Source organism: Ochotona curzoniae, unplaced genomic scaffold (assembly GCF_017591425.1).
Source record: "Ochotona curzoniae isolate NIBS_2020 unplaced genomic scaffold, NIBS_Ocur_1.0 contig_21, whole genome shotgun sequence".
Taxonomy (NCBI): Eukaryota; Metazoa; Chordata; class Mammalia; order Lagomorpha; family Ochotonidae; genus Ochotona; species Ochotona curzoniae.
In genome coordinates, this window is record NW_024465322.1 from 5,635,523 (window position 1) to 5,648,397 (window position 12,875).

The 12,875-nt window shown below is 61.5% G+C and overlaps 1 protein-coding gene and 1 long non-coding RNA gene across 2 annotated transcripts in view; one reads left to right on the forward strand and one right to left on the reverse strand.

Moving 5' to 3' along the window:
• Positions 1-8,206, reverse strand: part of FGF17 (fibroblast growth factor 17) — a 17,677-nt gene extending 9,471 nt beyond the window's left edge. The window contains exons 1-4 of the mRNA XM_040971283.1: positions 8,176-8,206; positions 5,781-5,958; positions 5,411-5,517; positions 4,725-5,017 (exon numbers count right to left, since the gene is read on the reverse strand). Of these exons, the coding sequence (XP_040827217.1) occupies positions 4,725-5,017; positions 5,411-5,517; positions 5,781-5,958; positions 8,176-8,196 (599 nt within the window). The 5' untranslated portion in view covers positions 8,197-8,206. The remainder of the gene's footprint in view (positions 1-4,724; positions 5,018-5,410; positions 5,518-5,780; positions 5,959-8,175) is intronic.
• LOC121150407 overlaps positions 1-12,268 on the forward strand; it is a 13,980-nt gene extending 1,712 nt beyond the window's left edge. Inside the window, exons 3-7 of the long non-coding RNA XR_005882965.1 lie at positions 517-588; positions 2,509-2,713; positions 3,318-3,420; positions 5,445-5,604; positions 12,231-12,268. This is a non-coding gene — a long non-coding RNA (uncharacterized LOC121150407). The remainder of the gene's footprint in view (positions 1-516; positions 589-2,508; positions 2,714-3,317; positions 3,421-5,444; positions 5,605-12,230) is intronic.
• Positions 12,269-12,875: the final 607 nt, after the last annotated feature.

The following is a 12,875-nucleotide window of genomic DNA, read 5'->3' on the forward strand; positions in this document are numbered from 1 at the left end:
GGCTGACCACAGACGGTGCCCATCTCCAAGGGTACATGTGCCCATACCTCCACGTGGGAATTAACTGAAGGTGAGGGGAAGCGTCTGGGCCACCTCCAGAGCTCGCACATGCTCCCAGCAGTTCTCCCTTCTGTCCCAGCAGCTCCTGTTCTGTCTCTGCCTCCTCTCGGAGATCCCAGAGGCTGCCTCAAGAGCCCAAAGTGTCAGAGATTTGGAGAACGCCCAGCCAAGAGTTCCAGTTAAATTTCAAGGGCCTTGAGAGATCTATGCACCGTATGCACTAACTCGTGGGCTGGTGTGGTGCCTAGAAGTTGCTCGAGAAGATATATTTAGATTAGCTGTTGAAGTACCCCCAAAAGACCCTTTGTTCCCCCAATCCACCTAAGCATGGAGGGTGGACACAAGCCCACAGCCCCTTCAGTCCTCCTCTGCCTTGAGATGCAGCAGGCTTCCTGGCCAATGAGAACGCTTCTGCAGCTGCCTACAGAACTTAGCAAACGTGTGCTCTGTGCTAAGGTCAGGGGTCACCTGCTGACGAACAGAACCCGGACAGAGACCCGAGTCACTACAGTCCAGGACAAGCTTAAGGTGAGGGTGTTGCACCAAGTTTGCTGGAAGTAGAATTAAAGTTTATCTTGATGCCAAAAATGAAAAACAAAATCTAGGGCTAGTGCCATAGTGTAGTCGGTTAAAAGCCCCTGCCTGCAGTGTGGTACCCCCACACGGGCACCAGTTCAAGTCCCGGCTACTCCACTTCTGATCCAAGTCCCCTGCTAATGTGCCTGGGAAGGCAGTGGGGGAGGGCCCAAGTCCCTGAGCACCCACACGCACACGGGAGACCCGGAAGAAGCTCCTGGCTCGAGTCCAGCCCACCTTTGGCCACTGCAGCTATTTTGGGAGTGAACCAGTGGGTAGAAGACCTGTCTTGCCTCTCTTTCTGTAACTCTGCCTTTCAAATGAAATCTTTTTTTAAAACTGAAAATCCATCTAGACAGAAGATTTCCCAAATAGCCCATGGAGGGTCAGGTGTTTGGGGCAAGTAAGAGGGCCCATGGGTGACGCCTCCATCCCACGTGGACCGTGTGCCTGGGTTAAGGCCTAGCTATGCTACCAGCTAACATGCACCCTGGGAGGCAACAGCGGATGGCTCCAGTTCTTGGCTCTTCAACCCCCACATGGAAGACTCTACTTTAGCCTGGCCCAGCCCCATCTGTCTCCAGCTTATAGGGGAGTGAACCCATAGATGGAGGATCTCTCTCTCTCTCTGTCCTTCAAATAAATAAAACAAAAACCAGGGGACTCTAGAGGGGTAGCTGTTTGGCCCCGGTTAAGACGCCTGTAGCTGGGGTGAGCTTTTGGCGAGGAATTAAGACATCACTGAAGAAATCCACACTCAGAGCCCAGCATGTTGGCTCAATGAACTAACCCTCTCCCGTCAAGCGCCAGGATCCCATGGGGCACTGGTTCATGTCCTGGCTACTTCACTTCCCATCCAGCTCCCTGCTTGTGGCCTGGAAAAGCAGTGGAAGGTGAGCCAAAGCCTTAGGACCCTACACCGATGTGGGAGACCCGGAAGAGGCTTCTGGCTCCTGGCTTCAGTCTAGTCCAACCCTGGCCATTGGGGCCACTTGGGGAGTGAATCAGTGAACAGAAGGATCTTGCTCTCTGTCTGTCCTCCTGTCTGCCTTCCCAATCAAAAGGAATCTTTAGAATGAAAACTGAACAACGAAGTTCGCCTTTCTGCCAGCGCACCCCCGGCAGGCGGTGGGTAAAGGGTGATTTGGGTACTTGGCTCCTGGCTCTGGTCTCCCTATGGGAGCAGCTGGCGCCAGGAGATACTTAGGGTTCCAGTCTCCCATGAATGAAGGTTCTCAAGTCCCCTTGTTGGTGTCATCAAGTGCTTGCAAGCCCACAGGGGAGGCTGAGAGGGCTCTGTCTGCGTGCACACATTCCGGGGGACCTGGCGAACAGAGCTGAGGACAGCACCCCGAGTTCCAGTTCTGCCAGTGCCCTGAAGGGGGGCTGGCCAGGAGTCCCAGCAGCCACATGAAGGAGCCGTCTGGTGCCAGCGTAGCCCACAGGCAGGGGAGTTTGCACCGTCTGGTTCATGAATTCATTTGATCTTGGTTCCATTGAGGCAATCCCTTGGCATTTGATCAATGGATAAGCAGGCTCACAGAGGCCCTTATGAAGATCCAACAGCACTGTGCTGAAGGGCAGGGGGGCACTGCCTCACCTGGTTTAGGGTGAGGTTTGTTGGGCCCACGATGCAGTGCCCAGCTGTGGAAGAAGGCTGCGAAGCATACTGTTGCAGTCTCTGAGAGGGTCCCAGGGGGTCCCCGATGGTGCAGAGTCTGGGGGGGCACTCACAGCCCAAGGGCACATGGGGTGGCCACGTGGGCTCACCTCTCGTGGAGGGGGACAAGGAGGCCAGTGGCTGCCCCCCCGGACCAGGCTGCCCCCTGCTGATTGCCCACGGTAGCTTTCTCCTCTGTCTCACATTTTCAGGGCAAGGCAGGGCTGGGTGAGATGGGTCTCAAAGTGACTCTCAGCCAGAAGTCTCTAATCAAAACAGACATGGGGCAATGGGAAGGCTGCCCCCGCTTCACTGCATCCCAACCCCAAGAGGTTTTTATTAGCAGCTAGCACCACCCCACGCCTGGCACCATGCCACCTGCCTGGGTGCTCACAGCTTCAGAGGCCAGGAAGCCTGGTGAGTATGGTTTAGGGTCCCCGAGGAGGCCTCCTTCTGCTGCCCACCAAATCCCCACCAAGGGGTGCAGCACCCAGCCAAAGACCCAGGGCCAGAAGCAGGGCAGCGGACACCCGAGGCCCAGGCCGGGGGAGGCTGCTCCCTGCAGTGGCACCAGCTTCCCTCCCTGTTTTCTGTCCGGCCTGGCCAGGTCTCACCTGCAAGAACCAGAGAGCCAGAACAGTGAGGGCTTTCTGGCCCTCGGCCCCCAGAGGCCTGCCAGTACCGAGCAGGTCAGAGGGAGCGAGGGAGGGGCCGGAGGCCGGCAGCAAAGCAAGAGGCCAGACAAAGGGGCCGCTTCCAGCTTTGAAGCGGTCTCTAACCCCAGCGAGGGTCTGGATGGGGCGGGGGGACCTGAGTGCCCGGCTGGTGGCCAGGAGTGGGGGGGGGTAGAGGGGAAAAGGCGGCTGGAGTTTTAAAGAATGTCTCAAATTCCTGAGGAAATCGGAGGCTTTGATAGGTCGCCCCCCCAACACACACACACACACACACACAGTCCTTGCCTCCTCACCTGGGGAGCCCCCAGTCCTTTGTCCTGAGGTAATTGGAGGCTGTTGCGCGCCAGGTTGAAAGTCCCATTGAACTCGCCAGCTATCCGCCAGCTTCCCATACAACACCCCGGAAAACTGCCCCCATCCCGACGCCCCCACCTCCACGCCAGGATAAAGGTTCTTTGTGATGGGGGTGCGATTATGATAAGTGGGAGGGACGGGGTCCCCACCTTCTAAATCGTCCAAGCTTTGGGGAAGGACTCTATCCAGCCCTGGCCATTATCAGCTCGCGCTGCAGGCGCGCCCACCTCTCCTATTTGCAGGCGACTCCGCGACCCCGGCGAGGCAGACACGGGGCTCCTCTCCGCGCGACCGGGAGCCACCCCTCCTCGCCCGCGTTTTCTCCGAAAGGCGCGGGGGCAGGGGAACCTGAAACTGGGGGCGCGCACAAGACGGCGGAGCGGGGAGCCCCTGCCAGGAAGGGCCGCTCGCTCCGCTCCCACATCCCCGTGATAAGACTCGCCCACTCGCGAACGCGCACCTGGCGGCCCCTTCCCCAGCCGCCGCTAATTGGGATTTACCTCAGGTGTGGCCCCCGCCCGCGCCCCAGCGGGAACCCGGGGCGGGAATGATGGAGAGGGGGGAACTGAGACCGGCTTCCGCCCGCCGCCGCCCTCCTTCTCCGCCCCCGGCCCTCCTCACCGGAAAAAAGCAATGTCGCCGCCCGCGAGGTGTGCGTGTGTGTGTGTGTGTGTGTGTGCGCGCGCGCGCGTGCCGGGGAAGGGGCGGCTCCGGGCCCCTGCGCGCCTGGCGTTCGTCCCCCAACAGGTAGCACGGGACGCGCCGCGCGAGTCCAGGAAACCGGAGCCCGCGCGCGGGGAGGGCCGGCCCGGGGCCCAGCACGCCTGCACCTGCGCGCATCCCGCGGCGCCCCGCTCCCTCCCCGCCCCAAGCCCCGGCCGGCGCGCCGACAGCCCGTGTGCGGGAAAATTTGTTTTATTCCGGTGCTGGAGGCGGGTAGGGGCTAGTGCGGGCGGAGACGGGGGACACGCCGGGATCGTGCCATTCTGCGTTGTGGCCAAGCTCTCGTTTGTCCCCCCCCCCCTTTTTTTTTTGCGTCCCCAGAGATGAAACACAGAAACGTCTGGCCAGAAGGGACTCGGGGCGGGGGGGTCCAGGGCGGGGTGCAGAGGCTGAGACCGGCTCCCTCCCGGGCTTGCAACGCCTCAGGCGTGGTGCGTGCGTGGCACGAGGGTGACGCCCCCCGGGCTGGGGTGGTGGGTGCACCGGTGGGTGGGCGGGCCGGGGGTAGGGAAGCCCTGCCGGGCCTTTCTTGCGGCAGTCCTGCCCTCTCTCCTCCGCTGGAGGCGCTAATGCTTCCGGGGCGCCCCTCCCGGCACCCCCCAGCCCAGCCCAGTCTAGTCTTTGGGTCGCCAAGGGACGCGGGGTGGGGTGAGGGGGATGTGGTGCGGGGAGGGGACTACGTGAGGGGCTGGGGTCGCCGGGTGCGCTTGGTCCGGCGGGTGGGGGCCGAGCCCACGAACTCGAACTGCTTCTGCCGCTCGGCGTGGTTGGGGAAGGGCAGCTGGCCCTGGTAGAGGCGCTTGATGAAGTGCGCCTCGCGCTGGTTCTGGCGGCTGCGGGACGCCTGGCGGGGCCGGCCCTTGCGCGTGAAGGCCATGAACCAGCCCTCGTGCCGCGCGTTCTGGAAGGCCGTGTAGTTGTTCTCCAGCACGATCTCGGTGAACACGCAGTCCTTGCTCTTGCCGCTGGGCTGCGTGACAGACAGGGAGCAGGAGCAGAGAGGGGGGTGGGGGAGAGCGGGCGAGTTGGTCCACCCACCCTGCCTGGGCATCGCCGGGGGCCCGTTGCGGCCCGAGGCCTTGGCGGGCATGCACGTGAGGGCTGCCGGGTTGGGGGCTCCGCGCAGAGGGACCCTCCCGTCCCCTCCCCCGTCCACACCGGGGACCTTGGATTAAGAGGGTGGATCCCTTGGTCCCCTGCTGCTGGGCAGAGCGACCGTTTATCCTCTCCTGGACTTGGCATGAGCTTGGCTGGCTGAAGTTCAGGGACAGCCTCCGCCCCCCACATGGATATGCGTGAACTTGCACCTGCCTCGCGGGCACCTGCCGCTCCAGCCCCTCGCCCTGAGCCGACCCTCCCTCACCTTGCCGATGAGCTTCCCGCGTTTGTTCATACAGATGTACTTCTCGCTCTCTGCCCCCTTGATGCGCACGCGGCTGCCGAACGTGTCGGTCTCCACGATGAGCTTGGCTGGGGTGTGGGAGAAAGAGCTACGTCTGCCCATCTGGCCCTTCGTCATCTGGCAGGGCCGCCGGCCAGCCTGGCCATCCCAGGCAGGTGAGGGCGTGGGGGCACAGCCAGGTCCGGCCATCGGGCTCCTTCCTCCAAGGGGGCTTCTTTCCCACTCTGGTCTCGGGGACTTGAGGGTGAACGCATCCCCTGTCCTACAGCCCCACCCCTCACCCTGGACGGGGGGTGGGGGAGGCGCCTGGGGCCGGGGGTCCCGGTCTCACCAAACTTGTTGCCGTCCTCGGCGGTGGCGGAGATGCGTCGCCCAGTGACCTGCACGTGTTTGCCGCTGGTCCGGCTGTAGAGCTGGTACTCGCGGATCTGCCGCCGGCTCAGCTGGTCGGTCATGGCACCCTGGTCCCTCACATACTGGTTAAAATTAGGAGACGGGTGATTCTCCCCCTTTGCGGTTACCAAGGGAAAAATAGTGTCAATTTGCTTTGGGCGACAACCACCGCTGGTCCATCGGGGGTGGGAGGGGCGAGGCAGGGAGGAGGTGAGTGTGTTGGGGACCCGGCAGGTGATGTGTCCTGCCTGGGAAGGGCATGATGGCTCCGGACATTTCTGAGGCCCCTGGCTGAGCCAGCCAGCTCCCTCCTCCCCAACCCCTCCCCTAGGCTCTGTGTCCACCTGTGAACAAGGGGGCATGGCACATGCTGTGTCCCTTCCCTGGCTTGTCCCTGCCCTACTGGCAGAGTAGAGCTTTCCGTTCACTCCCCAGGTATCTCTGGTCCTTGGAGGGAATTTGGGAGGTCGGGGTGGGGGTGGGGGGGATGGCTGCTCTGATAGCACCAGTTAGGATCCAAGTTCATGGTCATCTCCTCCTCCCCAACCTCCCCTCCCTGACTCAATTCTTGGCTGGACCAGGTCCCCTGGCAGCCTCTCTAGGCTCAGGGTGAGCTAGTTCTTGGACAGAGGTAGGTGGAAGCCAGGTATGTTGCCACCTGCCCACCTGGGCAGAGACAGCACCCTCTCTGCCCAGGCACTGTCCCAAGCCCTAACCCATCTAATCTGTAAGGTAGGGCGAGGAAAGAAGCAGGGGTGCGTGGCCCATGACATTCCCTCAACCCGCTGCCTCGCTCCCCACCTCTCTCCACCTGGTCGCTGTTGGTCTGGGCTCCTGCCTCCGATCCTTAATCCTAGACCCTGTCCCAGCCATCTGGACAGGGCCAGACTGGGATCAGACTGTGTGAGGGAGGGGCAGGCTGTCTCCAGGAGGAAGAGGGAGGTGAAGGGGCAGTCTCCTTTAACCTGTGTGCGTGTGTTTGTTTTTTTTGGGGGTATTAACCCTTCAGCTGAATCAGAGTGTCTGGGGGGGGGCAGGACCCCAGGATAAAACATTGTCTTTGGGATGCGTGTGGAGTGGTGGGGAACCTGGCCAGCCTGCTAAGGGGTGGGGTGCGTCCCACCCTCTTCCCAGCCTGGCCCAGGTTCAGGCCGCCCGCCCCTCTTGGCAGCCTGTCCAGGTCAAGAGAGAAGCCCCCACTCCCTGAAGCCCCCTCCCCTCCGCTGCACAAGCCTTTTATAAAAGCAGCCCCACGCCCCTCCTCCCCAGCCCACAGCCCACAGCTCCCCTCTCCCCACGGGACCTTGCCTGTCCCTTTCATGTCCCCGCCGCAGGGGGACCTCCCCTTGCAGCCCCGCAGACAGCTGCTTGTCAGCCAGCCCCTCAAGCATGGCTGCCGGCTCTCCCCGCCTCCCAGGGGGGCGAGGGGGAAAGGACAGCGTTGCCACCTTCCCGGAGTCCTGAATGGGGCCTCAGGCAGGCCATAAACGGCCCTGCTAGCCGCACCATTGTGCTAATTCCCCCTCCAGAACAGGTTGGGCCCACCCCTCTGCCCCCTCCCGGGCCAAGCTGGGGGGTGGGGGCTTTCTTCTCCACTCTTCTCTGGATGTGTGAAGCCAAGGAGGGGGGGATGGCGGCGAGACGGAGGAAGAGGGGGGACTGCTTCTCTCCCACCCCCCCACGGCTTCAAAGGCAGCCCCTTTCCCCTGGCCCAGAGAGAGGGGGAAAAAAAGGCATTTACCTACAAAACAAGTCCCCCCTTAGAGGCAGGGGCAGAGGGAGCGGCCTCCCGCCTGGGAAAGCCGGGGCGGCTCCTCTCACGGTTCTGGGCCAGTGCATTTTAATAACTGCACTTCCATGGAGAATCACAAAAAAAAAGGGGGACCAAGAGTCTTGCACACCATGGGGGGGCAAGGGCGTGGGGGTGGGAGGCGTGCGTGACGGCAGTGGAGTGTAGGGGCTAGGGGAGAGTGCAGAAGCTGACCCCGGTGTCTGGGCCTGACCCCCTTGCCCTAGAGGTGAGGGGTCACCCTCCCCCATGCCCCGTCCCCTGCCCCCAGACACCTGCATCCGTGCGAGTGGGCTGAGGGTGCTTCACACCCGGACCTGCTTCACCTGAGCCTGCATCCCTCTCCCCACCCAAGACTCCAGCCCAGTACCACACACTAAGCCTTTTAGGGAGTCCCCATAAAAACAGGAGAGGAGTGTGGGAGAAGAGAGGCAGAGACCGCCCCCACCTCCGTGCCCTGTGTCTGTCCCCCCCACCTCCCCTAACCCTTAGGTGAAATGGAAAGATGGGGGATGGGGGAAGGTAGCTGGAGGAGCCGGCCTACCTGGGTTTGACAGCAGAGCATCAGGACTTGCAAGCACCTGTGAGGGGAGACAGGGCAGGCCAGGTGTGGGTATCCACAGCACACCCGAGGGGCCACAGCTGCCGGCCTGCCCGGGAAGAGGGGGGACCTGGACCTAGGCTGCGTAAGGCCAGCAAAGTGCAGCCAGCGGGCGGTGCACTTACACTGTGAGGCCTGGTAGCAGCCGGCCGGTGGTTCTCATCGCGACACACTTTTTGGGGTGCTTGCTCCCTGCCTTCCCCAAGTCCAGGAGCAGATGTGGGCAGACCCCAGGAGCAGAGTTCCAGCGAAGGAAGCCCAGGTCTGTGGAGCCACAGGTTTTTGCAGGGGTGGGGGGAGTGGAGGAAAGGGGAGGAGGAGAGGGAAGGCGAGGGGGAGGAGGAGGGGATGGAGGGTGTAATTGGGAGACTGAGGCGTGAGGCCAGTGAGGCTGCGAAGTGGGTCGGGCAGGGGGAGCTGCCAGCCTTGGGCTGGGCTGCCCCAGTGTGCAAGGGCGGGGTGTAGGGGGGCGGAGGACAGAGCCCCTGCAGGGAAGCCTCCGGTCTGAGGGGCTCGCCAGACTGATGTCCAGACAGCAGTGGTCAGTGTGGGGCAGTGAGAGAAGACCAGGTCCCGCTCCTTCCTTCTCAGGGTCAGCTGGCTCCTCCGGGAGCCCTTCAGGCAGCACAGTGGTACCCCATTTCCCCAAGGGTGAGCCACAGATGTAGAGCAGGGCCTAAGGTCTTCATAGTCTTCCTCCTCCTCTGGTAGCAGCAGGTTCTGGCCTGAATTCCCCAGAAGCCGTGTTAAAAGGAGGCGGCTCCCTCCAGGGGGTAAGGGGGTGGGCTCAGCTGGGAGCAGGGCCGCTGCTCTTCCAGTCTCCCCCAGCTTGCCGCCACCACCAAGGAGGGATCAGTAAGAGCAAGTGGCTGCAGGCAGTGGGCACAACAGGTTGTGGGGCAGGGCAGGTGCAGCTTGGGGACTTGGAAGGACCCCTAAGGCTTCTCTCCCAGCCCGGTTTCAGACGGAGGCTGGTGGGCTCACAGGCCCAGGTGGCTAATCCCCTGGGCAGAAGCACCCAGCGTTCTCTTCATGCCACCTCCAGCCCCTGGCTGCAGGGTGCCAGGCCGGCTGCAGCTCCGTTTTGCAGAAAGGGAGGAGGGAGGGAGGGCAGGGAGGGCCAGTGCTCCCGCTGGTGAATGAATACAGAGTTCTGGATTGCCAGGTGCTTGCCTGGCTCCTTCTGCAACCATCAGTGCCGACTTCCTGCCTGCCACTGGGAGGCAGGACTGGGGCCTGGCGTGGGGGCTCCCTGGGGAAGTCCTCCCATGGAAAAAAGCAGAGCCCCAAGTCTGGTCCCCGGCTCCCCCAGGAGACGTGGAGGGGGCAGGGAGGGAAGTGGGGAAAGACCGGATGAGGTTTGTTTACCCAGAGAGATGAGTAGCCTAGTCAAACTCTCACCTCTAGGTCCCTTCTAGCTAGCTGAGCCATGCGAATCCACAAAGTGGTCTACCACCCTCCCCAGGTACGCGGCCAGCTCCTCCCTCCCCGACTCGAGGTACCGGGCAGCAGGGTGTGGCAGGTCAGGTGTATTGAGCCAGAGCTGGTCTGGGGAGGGTGGGGTCAGCATAACCTGTCTGGGGTTGCAGGGGGGGAATGGAACTTGGGCACCAAACCGCAAAGGATGTCTAACCTGGCGGGGGGCGGGACTTAGCCAAGTTCTGCTCCCTGACTCCCCAACCTCTTTCCACCTGTGAGACTTGGAGAAGGACAGGGATGAGGCTGGCACCCTGCGGGGACTTGGTCCCCTGATGTTTTTCGTGCTCTTCATTCTGCCCATCAGTTTAGGTCCCTTTGAACCCCTTCCACAGGGTGCTGCACACAGCTGCAGCCCCAGGGCTCTCAGATCCAAGCAGGGCTAATGGTCTCCCAGCAGAAGCAGACAGCACAGGGACAGCTCAGGCTTGTGGTGCCATGATGGAGGGGTGTCCTCCTGAGCACCCCAGCCAGGGGTGGGGGGGGGTGGAGGAGTGGGTGCGGGGAGAGGGGCTGTTCAGGGCCTTGCATCCTGGGCACTCTGTGTCCAGCCTGGGTCTCCCTGGTAACGGATGCTGCAGTCTTGCTGGTTTAGGCGTTGTGGGGCACAGCCGGGTAGCCTGTCCCTTGGCAGTTGGTACCTGCAGTCTTGGCTCTCTGATTCCGCTCATGGACAACCTGTGGTGGCCCCATGCAGGGAGGGAGGCAGCGCAGCCTGTGTGCTGGCCTTACACTCTCTTGCAGGCTGTGTGGCCAGTCTTAGGTTCCCAGTTTATAATAAGGAAGTGGCCCTGGCTGGGCCTTGTAAGTGCAGTAGGTTAAACCGCTGTCTGCAATGCTAGCATCCTATTAGTAGAGTCTCAGCGGCTCTGCTTCCCACCCACTCCCCGCTACCGTGCCTGGGAAGGCAGCTGACAAGGGCCCGAGTGCTTGGGCGCCTGCACCCATGTGGGATCCTAGCTAGGGCTGCTGGTGTTTGGCTTCACCCTGACAGCCCAGACTGTTACGTACATTTTGCGGGGGAGCGAGCCAGAAGACAGATTTCTCTGTCCTCCCCCTGTCACTTTTAAATTAAAACAATAAAAGGAACTGGCTGCCAAGGCTGTCCACACATTGCCACCAGGACCATCACCTGAGATAAAGGTGATGAATCCAGCGCCCCCTTTCTGTGGCTTAGCCTCAGTTTACATAAAAACAGGGGCAGGCATTTCCCCCAGGAACCCCCAATGAGCAGGCTAGGAGGGCTGGCAAGAGGTGATAAGAGAACTGGCTGGGCTGCCCGGCTTAATCTCCACCCCTAGTGCCAAGTTCAGTACCCCCAGCCCGGGGTGTCTATTAGCTGCCCCTGTCTAACAGCCCAGCTGCAGGCAAGCACCAACCAACCACCTGCTTCAGCAATAGGTGGAGAGAGGCTGGGATGGGGGTAGAGGCAGGGCAAAAGGCATATCATACACAGTCTGGCTCCAACCTGTCTATTTCCGGGCTCTGAGATCTCTGCTGTAGGTGGCTGGATAAACCACGCCTCGCAATGCCGTTAACTGTGCAGTGGATGTGGCTGTGTGCAGGTACACTGCCCTGGACATTGGCACTCACTGGGAGCTACAGACGGGATCGGAGACCACCTGGATGCCTGCCTCTCCCTCCCCTCTTCTCCTTTGCAGAAGGGTCAAAAGCAAGGGCTCTGGTTTCCACGACCACCCAGCAAACTGTGTGACCTTGGGCTTTGGGGTGTGGCAGCCAAGCTGTCCATACCCCACTCACTGCGTGCAACCAAGATGCCCATGAGGTCCAGAGCTCTGTGAGTGGCTGTGACTGCAGGCTTACAAATTCCTCTAGCCTCCCCGGGCCTTATGTGGGCTCATGAGTGGGTGGGCCGGTCCAGCTCCTCGTCCTGGTCCATGCCTGTTCTAGGAAGGGGCTGGGAAAAGCCCAGCGGGCACACACATTCTCTCAATGAGGCAGGTGGCAAGCCAGAGGCACGCATGAGGCACACCTACCCTCCCCTCAGGGTCCTGCCTGACATCTGGCTTTTCTCCAGCTGGCCCCTCCCTAGCAGGTCCCAACACAGTTCTGTATGTGACAACAGCGTGAGGACAGGGTGGCAGGGGTACACACCTCCCCCGACCCCATACACACTGGTCCTGAGCAGGGACCCCCCTCATGGTGGCATCAGAACCCGTGGAATACCTGTGACACACTGTTAGCTGAGAGCAGAGGCCAGGGCTGGGCAGGGGCCCAGGAGCTAAGGAGGTGTGGTGTGTGTGAAGTGGGTAGGTCCCAGGAGGAGAGAGGGCGAGTGGTGGAGAAGCCGGGGTGCGGTTTTATGGCCACCCTTTGCTGGGCATGAAATTGGGGAAGGCGGCGTCCTTGCCATGAGGATGGGAGAGCTCCGGGGTGGGAAGGGGGATGTTCAGATATAGCAAAACTGGGTCCAGCGCTATATGGTTAAATTTTCACCTTGCATGCGCCAGGATCCCATGTGGGCACTGGTTCCTGTCCTGGCTGCTCTACTTCCCTTCCAGCTCCTTGCTTGTGGCCTGAAGCAGCAGCAGAGGATGGCCCAAAGCCTTAGGACCCTGCACGCGGGTGGGAGACCTGGAGGAAGTCCCTAGCTCCTGACTTTGGATCAGCTCAGCTCTAGCCATTGTGGCCACTTGGGGAGTGAACCTGCAGATGGAAGATAGTTCTCTGTGAATGTGCCTTTCCAAATAAAAATAAATAAAATATTTAAAAGAAAAATCAGGTACAGCAATCTTTATTGTGACTCCCTCCCCACAGCCCCTTGCCCCCACCCTAGAACCCATGGCACTTGGACACAGGTGCAAGGTGGGGGGTGGGTGCACCTGCTCACACTGAGGGCTCCCCTCACCACCCCCGCCACCCCCCACCGCCAACACACAGCTCCAGCCACTCTGGGCTCCTCCTCATTTCTTGGGTCCTGGCTTCTTGGGGCGGGGTGTGGACTTGGCCTGCGGGAGAGTGGTGAAGGGAAGGCTCTGGTCTCCAGGTCTCTCCCCCGCCCTCCGCAAGAGACGCCCCCCACCCTTCTGAGATCCACTCACCTTCTGCCCTGGGCTCCTGACTTGAAGATTAGACCTGGGGTGGAGGGGAGTGGAGCTGTGAGGAAGGAGGGGAGGAGCCAGCTCAACTCAATGCTGGGCTGGGCC